The sequence below is a fragment of the Schistocerca americana genome, chromosome X (assembly GCF_021461395.2).
Source record: "Schistocerca americana isolate TAMUIC-IGC-003095 chromosome X, iqSchAmer2.1, whole genome shotgun sequence".
Taxonomy (NCBI): domain Eukaryota; kingdom Metazoa; phylum Arthropoda; class Insecta; order Orthoptera; family Acrididae; genus Schistocerca; species Schistocerca americana.
This window is the reverse complement of record NC_060130.1, coordinates 708517594-708531976: the sequence shown is the minus strand read 5'-3', so window position 1 is coordinate 708531976 and position 14383 is coordinate 708517594. Positions and strand designations below refer to the sequence as shown.

General features: G+C 41.8%; 1 protein-coding gene across 1 annotated transcript in view; it reads left to right on the top strand.

The window, feature by feature from the left end:
- LOC124555405 (GTP:AMP phosphotransferase AK3, mitochondrial) overlaps window positions 1-14383 on the top strand; it is an 88676-nt gene that overhangs the window by 56833 nt on the left and 17460 nt on the right. Inside the window, exon 3 of the mRNA XM_047129302.1 lies at window positions 5177-5349. Coding sequence (XP_046985258.1) covers window positions 5177-5349 — 173 coding nt within the window. The remainder of the gene's footprint in view (window positions 1-5176; window positions 5350-14383) is intronic.

Sequence of the window (14383 nt, the reverse complement as noted above, 5' to 3'; positions counted from 1 at the left end):
TAGGTTGCGTATTGGGCACTGTCTTTTTAGCCATTGCCATTTATTAAGTGGTGCTCACCCACCACTTTGTGCACATTGCACTCAGCTTTTGATGGTCCGCCATTTCCTGATGGAATGCCCTTGTTTTTAATTGCTTACGTTATAGTTTGTGTTTGCCATCTGAGTTATCGGCCATTTTAGTGAACGACGCATAGGCTGCTGACCATGTTTTACTTTTTATCCATTGTAGCAGAATGGTGAAGGCCATTTAATTTTTAGTTAATGAAGACAGACTAAGCATGTGATGCACGATTGAAGGAGCTGGTGGGGAGCAGTGTACACTGAAGGTGACATGGGGACATGTAATGAGAGGGTGACAAAATGGTGGAAGGGAAAACTATTGGATGGAAGATGCAGGGACTGTGGGTTACTTGAGATTGAGACTAAGGTGATTGTGGGAGTGGAGGATAAGGACAGCTGGTTGGTAGTTTTACTGACATAAAAAGGTGTGCAGTGTTGTAGCAGAGTTGATATACAACACGGCTCCTTTCACAGGTGGCCTGGCCTCTGATGGGGTAGGATAACCCTGTGACAGGACTGTGTGTTGCTCTCCACCAGTTTCTACAACTGTGCATCACATTCCTAGCCCATAAACCTCTCACCACTCCCTTTCACATTCCTAGCCAGCAAACAACTCCTCGTCTGACATGCATGAGTCTGGAAGGGATACCAAATCCCTCCTCCCTTAAAGAGGCACATAGACACAAAATATGCCTGGGCTGTGCCAGAGTCACCAAGTCAAGAGATGAGCAGTGACAGTATCTCGGCCATGGGTTCTGCCTGGATGCTGTCCGCTGCGACATCAAGGATGATTCTGAGGATGGTGATGGGCTGATACGCCATCAGAGGCAGGTGTTTTAGAACCAATGAGGACTGAGGGCAACCTCTACTGGCAATTGCAATTATGCAGGGACATACTCCACCTCCAACAGATCACCCATAGGAAACAGTGTTCCTGTATGCCTTGGGTGAGGGTGCAAATTATATAACAAGCAGTACACAGGCAATGGAAATGTCTGTGATTGTCACTCGGTGCTTGGAGCAAGGGTTCATTGGTCCTTCCTACCTACATGAATGTCTCCTGTATGCTGAAGATGTGGTGCCTGTCATTCAGTTTGACATTGGTGTATGTGATTTGTGTGTTGTGTCAGGCACTGCTGACCCACTGCGACAATGTAAAGTTTTTACCCTTTATGTCCCACCACAATGCCTGAACATGCATACCCAGACAGCAGAACCTTGCTGATATCATGGCACATACTGTGGGGGGTGCAAAGCTCCTGGCACTTCAGATTCCTCCAACATAAATTGGTGATCATTGTCTGAGATAAGGATGTGCAGCAAACCCTTGATATCAAAAGTGGCAGCTAAGGCCCGAATTGTAGCATGCAGTATCATAGAAGACAACCTGGGAACCACACACAGCCACACAGCCTATGAGAAGGGGCTGGTGAAATCCACAAGTATTCAGCCCCATGTGAGCTCTGGCAAGGGCCATGGACAAAATTTTTGTGACAGTGCTGCCTGGTTGTTGGCACTGCGAAGTTTGTATAGTGAGCAGCATCATCCACAGTATCTTCACAGAGCTTCTGACACTATCAAAAAGGTCATTCATATACATAAAGAAGAGCACCATATGCTCAATGGTGGAATCAATTTCTGGCCAATGGATGTATCATTGGGCCAGTACTTTCATTCAGGACATCTCCCAATGGGATGCATGCAACATATGCATAATATGTTGTCATGACAATGATGGAATACCAGTGTGGTAATTCTGATCTTTCGTAGCCAGCAGTAGGACACTTTCAACAAAGTTAAGCCTAACATGAAATTTGAACTATGCCTAGAGTGGTGGGTCTGACCACATGAGAAAACTTTTTTACCATGACAAAGCATCCACTTTCAAGCACTGTGAGGTGGGCCATTAGTGAATATCACAAGAATAGTTACACAGAAACAAGGTCAAATACTCTGCCGTTCTGTCCACAAGCTTGGGTCAGGGACCAAAGATGGAGATGAGTAGGTTATGATCTTCAAGGAGGTTGAACTTAGTGCCATACAAGCACACAGGGAACCTTTTTACACAATGTATGATTGCGAGTGCATCCTTCTCACTCTGGGAGTAAATTTTCTGTGCTGTTGACAAAGTTTTTGAGGTGACTGTAATAAGCTGCTCTGAGTCATCAGTATTTCTGTGAGTGAGAATGATGCTATTGCTATATTTGGATGTGTCTGTGTTCAGATTCAAAGGCTTGTCAGGGGTGAACATGGCTAAACACGGAGGGGAATAGAAGTGTTGGTTCAATTTCTGGAATGCTGACTGACATGCCTCTGATCAGTCAGACTTCACTCCTTTCTTACGAATCTGATTCAGTGGGTGTCAAAGGTAAACACCCCATAGAATGAATTTTGCATAGTAATTTACCTTCACTAAAAATGACTGTAACTCCCTAATATTTTTAGGAATGGGTAACTTGTTGATGCTGGATCATGCTGTGCCATTGGTACTATACTGTCCTTACTTAACACAGGCCTTAAGTACCACACTCCAGGAGCAAGAAAACTATGTCTCAAACTTGCAGTGCAGCCCATTGTGTAATGGTTGCTGAAAAACTGTCTGCAAATGTTGCAGATGCTGTTCTCTCAGGGAGCCAGTAACCCAAATATCATCCATATAGTTGATGCAGCTTGGAATGTCTTTGATAAGTTGCTCAAGGAAGTGCTGAACTATCCCTGGAACTGAAGCTACCCCAAATGACAAACAATTAAACTGGTACATCCCACAAGGAATATGTAATATTAAAATCCATCAAGACTTGATGTCTAATGGCAACTACAAGTATGCATCTCTGAGGTCAATTTTTGGAAAAAAACTGACTCTCAGTCAACCTGACCAACAAGTCCTCAGGATGTTGTATGAGATAAACATCTATTTCAGATTGTGTACTTGAAATTGCCATGAAGTCTAACATTGCCACTGGGTTTCTCAACCACAGCCCTGGGGGTGGCCCAATGGCTTGATAAAACCAGTGACACCAACCCTGAGATTCTGCCATCTGTCAAGTTTTGCCTTCACTTTATCTTGCTCAGTAAATGCCATGGGGCAGGCTTGACAGAAGTTAGGAACTGCTGACAGTTTCAATGTAATGTGGATCTCAAACTTGGTGGCTTTACTCAGGTACTCACAAAAAAGTTGATCAAACAACTGCAGCATTGTGTCCAAATTCTGAGAGACAATGTTAACTTTATCAACTACTTAAAATTTAAAAATAGTGAAAGCATCAAGTCTGAAAATATTTCTTGTGTATGCTGTTCTGCAGCATCAACAAATTGTATGAAATGCATACTGCTGTTGCAAGATCCACCAGTTTTGCTTTTTTATATTTAATTTGCTGCTACCAGTTTTGAATGGTGGTTCATTCTTAGTGGTACCCAGATAAAATAGTAAAATTTTTTGTTGTATTATAGCCGGCCACTGTGGCCAAGAGGTTCTAGGTGCGTCAGTCCAGAACCGCACTGTTGCTATGGTCGCAGGTTCGAATGCTGCCTCGGGCATGGATGTGTGTGATATCCTTAGGTTGGTTAGGTTTAAGTAGTTCTAAGTCTAGGGGACTGATGACCTCAGATGTTAAGTCCCATAGTGCTTAGAGCCATTTGAACCATTTTTTGTTTTATTATAATTTTTAGTTGTGATATAGGACCTTAAATGTAATTTTCCAAATAATGTCTACTTGTGTGTGGTAATATTTGTGTGCAGTTCTTACAATATTGATTTATGTGTCAGATATAACATTTGTTATTAAATTTTTACCTTTGGCCAAAAATGTACTTATATTTTATGTAAAATTTGGTGTTGTCGCTTGTTATGAATTATCTATGACCAGTAAGAATTTTGTCAAAATTCTCAATGTATTACTTATTTCTATGTTCTGTTTGTTCACTTAAAATGTTGTTCAGAGTTTTTACCATATGTGTATAGGTGTCTATTTCCTCTGCGCTGTTCATGTAGTTTCCATTTTCAGCTCTACAAAGAATGGAATAATTAGTGGTTACGCCTACGGCAGAGTGTCAATTTTCCCAAAGATAGACACTGAATGCAGAGAGATTGTTTTCACTTGTGTTTATATGTTTTTTGTATGTTGTCATAAATTTTTAAGCTGTTTACCCAATGTAGAACATGTCAGAGTGCTGCATTTAATTCTGTATGGAGTGGAAAATAAACTAAAAATGAAGATAATACACAGAACACACAAAGCTCAAAACTGTGAACCTAAGCCTAACTGAAACTTCATGTAACACCCAGCTATCTCCAAGTCTGCCATAATATGGTGTGGCTATAGGCCTACTAATGTGCATGTGGACTTCACTGTGAACATAGGGACATTGTCCCGTGGTGGAACTCGCCAACATTTTCCACACACAACTGCTAAATGCCCTGGTGTATGGCAGCCTCAACAAGTTGCAGAGAAATAGGAACATTGTCTCCTCTCACATAATGACCATCAATCTGGGCCCAAGTCTGCTGTGTCTACGGAGCGAGTCTGGCACTTTAGAAAGGTGGTTCTCTGCTCCTGCTTCAAACTCGGAGGCAGGTTCAAGTGACACTGATGGAGACCAGTCCAGTGTGGCAACTGTTACATCTTGTATAGTGACGTGACAGAATCCACAAAACACTCAGGAATGAATGTAGAGTACTATGACACATGACACCCTGTGAAAAGCATTGAGTGTAGATCCAGCTGGTGAGCAGAGAGTCTGAAAGCATGATCAGGGTCAAACAGTGAACTAAGAGAGCATGACAGCACAAAAGAATTCATGACATGAATTAAAATGAGTGTAGGCCAAATAAACAAGAATTTGAGCTAGACTAGCACGGAACTGACTCCTAAGTCCACATGGCCAAACCAGGAAAGTTGTGACCCCAGGGGCACTGCCTGCTGTATGCAACAATCACACCGGTTGTGGTGGTGTCATTGGTCACTCTGACTCTCAACCATGAACAATGTCTCATCTGACATGCATGAGACTTGTGGGGATACCAAATGAACTGTGGAACATGTAAATTTATAAACTGAACATCTGTGAAATTTTCTGTTTTGACACTTACTTCAGTGATCTTTTAATGCTGTTGCAGGTTTCCCGAGAACGAGAAACCAAGCAGAGCTGTTACTGAAAAACTACCCTATCACATGCGTGCTGAATCTTATTGTACCATTTGAAGTGATAGTTAATAGGGTGAAAGGACGATGGATTCACCCGTCAAGTGGGCGAGTTTACAACACAGAATACTCACCTCCAAAAATTGCGGTAAATACCAATTTTCCTTATTTTGTATACTCAGAGCAATATCACTTAAAATTTGTTATTATATTTACATGAGCCATTTCCCTGTGACTATGCCTGCATGTGCATTTGACACATATGTTTAACTCACCTCCTTCTACCCCTCTCTGTGGCCACATATTCCTCCCTCTACCTGTCCACCTCATCCTCCCACCTCTGTCTGTCATATATCTCTTCTTTCCCATTTTCTTTGTCTCTTCATTTCCTCCTCCTGCTCGCTTTGTCTGTTTCCTACACCCTCTCCCTCTGACTATATCTTCCTCCCTCTCTCTCTTTCCATCTCTGCCTCCGCCTCCTCCTCCTCCTCCTCCTCCTTCTCCTCCTCCTCCTCCTCCTCCTTTTCCACTTGCCCACTACCCCTCCACACCTTCCACCTGCCTCATTCATCTCCCCATCTTTCTATTCATTTCCTTCTCACCCTTGCTCTGCCCACCCCCTCCTCTATCCATCTCAACCAGTCTCCAGCCATGCTCATCAGCATGTGTAGCCCCGGCAATACAGTTCAATAATGCAGGCCGATACTATTCCCACCAAGTGCCCGTCATGTAGGGGAGGCTACACATCAGAGACTTGAAAATCATTTATTGGCCCCTGACATCCATGCAAAGCAGATCGATGAAGCAGGCTGATACAACTCCAACATAACGTGCCTGTTATGCAGGGTAGCCTACGTATCAGGGCCCAGAAAACTGTTTATTGCCCCTGACATGCAGGCTCCATGCAACAGAGGTTGATTTGGTGGGCCAATACTGTTCCCACACAACATACCTGTCATGCAGGGCGACCTACATGCCAGAAGCTGGAAAAAAAACACATTTTTGCTTGTATCTTCATCGTATTGGAACTGTGAGGTTGTAGACCCACAATACTGATATTCCTGAGGCCTGTTGTTTCTGTGCCAAATTTGACTGAAATCAATCCAGGGGTTTGGGGGAGATCTCAAACACACACACACACACACACACACACACACACACACACACACACACACACACATTCTTTCTCTCTCTCTCTCTCTCTCTCTCTCTCTCTCTCTCTCTCTCTCTCTCTCTCTCTCTCTCTCTCTCTCAAAAGAATGCCTCAGAGGACTGACAACTCTTTTGTGGGTACATGTGTGGTGTGCACAAGGCCCATAGCCATTGCAGCACCTACTTCCTTTTGTGCACTGCAATCCCCCCATCTCCACTTATCTTTCTCTCTAATAGTGGCTTCCTGGAAGTTGACATTTTCATTCCTTTCCTTTATATCACTTTTCAGCTAAGTAATTTTGGTCCTCTTTTAAGATTGACCTCCATTTTCAAACTTTTTTCTCTAGTTTGGACCAACTGAGGAAGACTGCCTTAAATAGCACCTACTGCCTGTAGTGTTGATGACCCTCTGGGCACAATAACTGCTTAGACTCATGTTACTGTTGTGGTCCTCAGTCCAAAGTCTGGTCTGATGCAGCTCTCCATGCTGCTCTACCCTGTCCAAGCTTCATCATCTCTGAATAACTGCTGCAACTTAGATCCTTCTGCATTCATCTCTTGGTCTCCCTCTGTAATTTTTACCCCTCCACCTGTCCCTTCCACTCTCTCTCTCTCTCTCTCTCTCTCTCTCTCTCTCTCTCTCTTTCTCTCTCTCTCTCTCTCACACACACACACACACACACACACACACACACACACACACACACACATTCTGTAAACACTAGCACCATCACAAACCAAAGACAACCAATGTCAGAAGTTATCGATAGTGAAATTAATAATCAGTGGGTGAGGTACCCAAAACGCTTTCCCTCAATTTTCTAACAAGTGAGAGACCGGGATTCCATGCAGAATTTCAACAAAAACCACCGTATCTATGCATAAGGTTACTTTCTAAATGAATTTGAACAGCTTCCTTAATAACAGTATCCAAATAGCTGAATATGCATGCCAGAATCTCCGTGTTGTTATATTCCATAGGATGATCAGTGGCAAGATAATGTTTTGCAATGACAGATTTACTTGGTTGCTGTAAGCGTGTGTGCTACTTATGCTCAGTACACTTGCCCTCCACAGTTCTGATAGTTTGACCAATATACGACATGCCACAACTGCAAGCAATACAGTAGATAGCCGCATGACACAAATCAAAGGAACTTGAGCTTAGATAGTGGTCAAAAAACAGACTTCACATCATATTTCCACAAAATTTAACCAATTCTGTTCAAAATACTTCCTGCATAAGGCAAGAAGGCCATAGACTCAGGTGCCTCCTTGGTGTTATCATCACTCACCTGGTGCACAGTTGGTTGAAAACACAATGCACGTCTAATCTGTCTTTCACTATAACCATTCTAATGAAAGGTGACTTTGAGTAACTCAACTGACAAACTCTCAGGAGCCGAGATGACATTGGCCCTGTGACAACCAAGATACAAAGTACCGTTCGTGTTGAGTTGGATGGTGACAACTATCAGTCTGCAGATAAAAGTCAATGTGAGTAGGCTTCCTGTAAGCAGCATGTCCCAACATACCATCCATGTTCCTCCTGACCAACACATCAAGGAAGGGAAGACTGCCACCCTTTTCCACTTCCATTGTGAAACGAATTTTCAGGCAGATTGAATTCAGGTATTCTAAAAAGTCATTCAAATTCTCACTGCCATGAGGCCAAACAACAAAAGTATCATCTACATATGTGAAAAAAAGCATGCAGGTGTCAAAGAGACTCCCAGGGACATTCATCAAAATCTTCCTTAAAGTGGCAATAACAGTTGACAATGGGCTTCCCAACGCAACCCCATGTATCTGCCCATAGTGCTGGTCATTGAATAAAACATATATGGAAGTCAACACATGTCAAAATAGGTTTGTTGATTCAGGACAAAACCTAACCTCAATCAACCCTAATGAATCAGACAGAGGAACATGGATGAAGAGAGAGACTACATCAAAAGTACTAGAATATCAGAGTCATTCAAATGCAGTTCCTCTAACTGATGTAAGAAGTCCATTGAGTTCTTAATATGATGCTTACACCAACCTACTGTAGGCCTCAACAGAGCAGGAAGGTGTTTTGCTACAATATGCCAGAGCACCAATGTTACAATCTGACAAAGAGGAACCCCTCCCTGTGGACCTTAGGGAGGCCATATAACTTAGGGAGGAGAACCTAATAATAACTGAGACTCTTTATAGTCGCCCGTGATAAGGAACTTTTCTTCAGGAGGCTGTTGATCTTTCTTTCAACACTTTTTGTGGGGTCAGCATCAATCCTGTGATACTCTGAATCAGATTGAACACTGCATCTTTTGAACATAATTCTGCTTGTCCAAAACAACAGTAGTGTTGCCCTTGTCAACAGGTAAAATAACAATATCCAGGTCAACTTTAAGGGAATGTAAAGCAGCCCCCTCAGCCACTGTGATGCTACTCTTGGGTGGACTTGCCCTAGTAAGGATCCATTACACTTTTTTACAGTTGAGCTTTGTTTCCAAGAAATTTTTTTGGATTCATTTAATGTTGGCTTCAATAATTTTGACTTTTTCCTGGGCTTGGCTGGACAGTGCTTCATAGTTACAATCTGACTGGAAATTTCATTCTGTAACTGCCTGGCATGTGGTGAAGTTTGAAAATTTTTGTGGCTGAGAGTCTGATACTATAACTTGACGTACTATGATAATCTCATGGAGAAAGTTCTTGATGATACAGCTTTATCCATGCTAGGGAAGGGTTTAAATTTTGAACCCACTCCCAAATGTTTGCCAGTGGTTGATTTTATTAGTTCTGTTGAATAGATTGTTTTTAAACTACTTACAGAGGAGGCTAGGAGGGAGGTATGTTGTGTTGACAGGGGCATGTCCACCCAAGAGTAAAATCACAGTTGTTGAGAGGGTTGGTGTATGTTCACTTAGAGTTGATCCAAATATTATTTTACCAGGAGACAAGGGCAATGTTACCTTTGTTTTGGACAGGCAGAATTACATTGAAAAGCTGCAATGTTCACTGTCTGATTCAGTGTATCACAGGATTAGTGTTGACTCCACAAAAAGTGTTAAGAGAAAGACCAACAGCCTCCTGAAGAAAAGTTACTTATTTCAGGGGACTATCAAGAGTTCAGTTCTTATTGTGCTATCCTGCCTAAGTTATATGGCCTCCCTAAGGTCCACAAGGAGGGCATTCCTCTTTGTCAAATTGTGAGAAACATTTGTGCTCTGAGATATCATGTAGCAAAACACCTTGCTACTATGTTGAGCCCTGTAATAGGTCAGTTGAACACCATATTAAGAATTCAGTCAATTTCTTATGTTAATTAGAAGACACGTGTTTGAATTACTCTAATATTGTAGTACATTTTGATGTAGTCCCTCTCTTCACTCATGTTTCTCTGTCTGATTCATTAGGTTGACTGAGGTTTGGTTTTGAGCTGAATTAACAAACCTATTTTGACATGTGTTGACTTCCACTTGTGTGTTATTCAATGACCAGTGCTATGAGCAGACAGGTGGAATTGTGATGGAAAACCCATTTCACCTATTATAGCCAGTTTGTTTATGGAAGATTTTGAGCAACATGCATGGGAGTCAGCGGCTTTGAAACCTGTATTTTTTTTCATATACATAGACAATACTTTTGTTTGGTCTCATAGTAGTGAGAATTTGAATGACTTTTTATAACACCTGAATTTCGTCCACTCAAAGATTTATTTCATAATGGAGGTGGAAAAGAATGGCTGTCTTCCCTTCCTTGATTTGCTGGTCAGGAGGAAGGTGGATGGTACATTGGGACATGCCGTTTACAGGACCCCTACTCACACTGACTTGTATCTGCAGCCTGGTAGATGTGACCATCCAGCTCAATGTGAAGGGGCTATTTAGTACCTTGGATGTCATAGGCCCATGTCATCTCAAACCCTGGGAGTTTGTCAGCTGAGTTAGCCCATCCCAAAGTAACCTTTTATTAGAATGGTTACAGTGAAAGACAGATTAGATGTGTGTGTGCCCCAGTTGAGTGATAACAATACCAGGGTGACACCAAAGTCTACAGCCTTTTTGCCTTACACAGGGAGCATTTCGAACAGGACTGGTTGTATTTTGTGGAAGTATGATGTGAAGTGACTTTTTAGACCACCATCTATGATCAAGGTCCTTTTAGATTCTGTGAAGTATGATCTTGGTTTGTGTAAGGCAGGTGTCTATCATATTCTTTGCATCTGTGGCATGTCATATTGTGGCCAAACTATCAGGACTGTGGAGGACCAGTGTACTGAGCATAAGCGGCACACACGGTTACAGCAGCTGAGTAAATCTGCCATTGCAGCATGCTGTCTTGGCACCAGTCATCCTTTGGAATATAGTAACGTGGAGATTCTAGCATGTACTTCCAGCTGTTGTGATACTGCCATTAAGGAAGCTATTGAAATTCAATTAGCAAGTAACCTTATGAATAGATATGGTGGTTTTCGTTGAAATTCTGTATGGAATTCCACTCTTGCACTTGTTAGAAAATGGATGGTCAAAGTTTTGTCTACCTCAAGCATTGATTGTTAATATCACTATCAATAACTTCTGACATCAGTCATCTTTGGTTTGTGTTGACGCTAGTATTTACAGAGAAGAGAGAGAGAGAGAGAGAGAGAGAGAGAGAGAGAGAGAGAGAGAGAGAGAGAGAGAGAGAGTTACCTTTACAAAGTTTCTCTGAAAACTGAGGTTTTAAATTCGCTTACACAGTGCTTACTTGCTGCAGTTTTACTGTGAAAATGGCACGCTGTGCTCCTGTCAAAATATGAGAAGTTGTCAATGTCACCCAGCTGCATTCCCATAACTTATTTGAATATTTTGTATTCTCTCTACTTTGGCCATCATCAGTTATTTTGCTGCCCAAATAGCAGAACTCATCTACTACTTTAAGTGTCTCATTTCCTGATCTAATCCCCTCAGCATTACATCATTTAATTTGACTACATTCTATTATCCTTGTTTTATTTTTTTCTTGTTCATCTTATATCCTCCTTTCAAGATACCATCCATTCCATCCATCTGTTCTTCTGAGTCCTTTGCTGTCTATGACAGAATTACAATAACATTGGCAAACTTCAAAGTTTTTATTTCTTCTTTCTGAACTTTAATTCCTTCTTCAATTTTTGTTTTGTTTTCTTTACTGCTTGCCCACTGTACAGATTGAATTACATTGGTGATAGGCTACAATCCTGTTTCACTCTCTTCTCAACCACTACTTCCCTTTCATGGCCCTCAACTCTTACAACTGCCACCTGGTTTCTGTACAAGTTGTAAAGAGCCTTTCACTCCCTGTGTTTTACCCCTGACACCTTTAGAATTTGAAAGAGAGTATTCCACTCAACACTGTCAAAAGCTTTCTATAAGTTTATAAATGATATAAAGGCAGGTTTGCCTTCACTTAGCCTATCTTCTAAGATAAGTCATAAGGTCAGTATAGCCTTGCATGTTCCTACATTTCTCTAGAATCCAAACTGACCATCCCTGAGGTCAGTTTCTACTAGTTTTTCCATTCTTCTGTAGTGAATTCATGTTAGTTATTTGCAATCATGACTTACTGAACTAATAGTTTGGTAATGTTCACTCCTGTCAGCACCTGCTTCCTTTGGAATTGGGATTTTTACATTCTTCTTGAAGTCTGAGGGTATTTTGCCTGTCTTATACATCTTGCACACCAGATGGAAGAGTTTTGCTGTAGCTGACTCTTCCAAGACTATTGGTAGTTCTGATGGAATGTTGTATACTCCATGAGCCTTGTTTCAACTTATGTCTTTCAGTTCTCTGTCAAATTCTTCTCACAGTATCACATCTCCCAACTCATCTTCATCTATATCTTCTTCCATTTCTATAACATTACCTTCAAGTTCATCTTCCTTGTAGAGACCCTGCTAAATACTCCCATCTTTCAGCTTTCCCTTCTTTCCTTAGGATTGGTTTTCCATCTGAGCTCTTGATGTTCATACAGCTGCTTATCTTTTATCCAAAGGCCTCTTCAATTTCCCTGTAGGTGGCATCGGTCATTCCCCTAGAGAAATATGCTTCTAAATCCGTACATTTGTCCTCTCTCACATACGTGCGTAAAGCCAATGCGATAGCCAATCTGACATAGTGGGTTCATTATGTATCCTTTTAAAAGAGGCCCCTGGTAACAACTTCTGATGCCTGAGCTGCATGTCAAGTAATAGATGCCCGTCTTCTTAGGGCATGAAGACTCTTGGGAATGGCTGTTGAGCCAGATAACATTTGCTTTGGCTGGGTAGCACCCATTGAAAGAGACCTTGATTGGTGTAGGTGGCATCAGGGTATACATTTCACTTATGAAATGTACCAAACTGAACCAATACAATGGCTGTTCTTGTTTGGCCATCACAAAAGATAAGTGTAGATATTTCAATGTGGACAGTTACAAAACCTACTGCTTCCCTTGCCCTGGCTACATGATGGGAAGAAGGACAAGCTAGATGATTGGGAGTGAAACAATTTTCTTATTACCTGGTGTATACTAGAACTGATGGAGATCCTTTTATGGTAACAAAATCATTATTTTTTGTGGAACACACAGAACATTTGGAGAAGTTGACTTGGGCAAAATGCATGTTGGATCACTATGGATTAAGGCCTCTTGTACTGTACAGTATCAAGCTCCTTAGGCATGTGAATGACTGGGTGACACACCAGTGACTTGCTGCACATAAAACTCTCAGTATGGTACAAAGAGTTATCTTTCAAAGAGACCTTATATCACAGACAGATGAAGAGCTATGAGCTAATCTAGAATGGTAAGGTGTACATTTTGTCTGACATGCACAAATAGGTCCCAAGAATATCTGAACAGATACATGTGCTTTCATCCTAGCCTTCGAAGGAAATGTGCTCATAGAAAAATTCATGGTTTACCAATTTGACCGATTTGATGTGAAACCTTATGTCCCACTGCCAATGAGGTGTTTTTGGTGTTTATGCATTGCTTGTCTGTCATTTTGCTTCACAATAGACCCAAAATGTGGAAATTGTGGATAATGACTCCACAAAGGTTGGTCTTGTGAACAACTGTCGTTATGTGTCAGTTAAAAATTAAAATACAAGAATATAAATCACTTGTGCACCTATCATATACGGAGACAAGAAAAAATACAAATGCCTGTTTCCTGTTGACATGATGACCAATTAGGTAAAAGTTACTGCTGTCACCCTTCTACCTGAATATTTTCCAAACCAGATCTACCACCACCCTCCACCATGGTTCCCATGACACTGCCTTTGTGAACCACTTGCTTCATCTGGCTGGAAAAGCAGTTTCTTTCTCTGGTCCCTCTTGGGACCCCTCTACCCACAAACCCACAGATCTGAGATCCGACAACAGCCAATGGCTGAAGGAGCCATAGTTTGTGTGTACCAGGGCTGCCTGCTCTTCATCCATCCCAATGTCTTCAGAAGATGACCCCTCATAAGAATCTAAGCTATCAAAAGCTACTGAGGAGAAGAAGAAGAAGAAGGCTACTCCACTAATCCCAGTGGTGACAGATCACCCAGTGCCGTCAGGTTCTGAGCCTAAGTTCATTGATATTGTCCCACCTGCACTGGTCACATGCAGTGATCCTGTGACATGACATCTTCCTTGCTCCTTCATGCCTAACCAGTACATCTTCAATGTGATGATCTGATGGTACTGTAATGGATGTTACTGTCACCTGCCGAAACTGCAACAACAAATTTCCTCTTATTGGGCAGTATCTATTGACCTCCAAGAAACTCACTTCACTGCTTACCATTTTCCAATGCTTCTCAATTACCATGCATTCTGCCAGAGTCATAGTGGCACTGGGAGGACAACTGGAGAGGTTTGTGTGTTGCTTTGCACAGGTGTCATCGGTGAGTGAATTCCCCTCCATACCTCATTGGAATAGTGGTGCGAGTGCAAACTATCCTAGTGATCACAACTTGTAGCATTTATTTTCTTCCAGGCAGCTCACTTACTTCTTCTGAGATCACCACTTCAACCCAAAAGCTCTC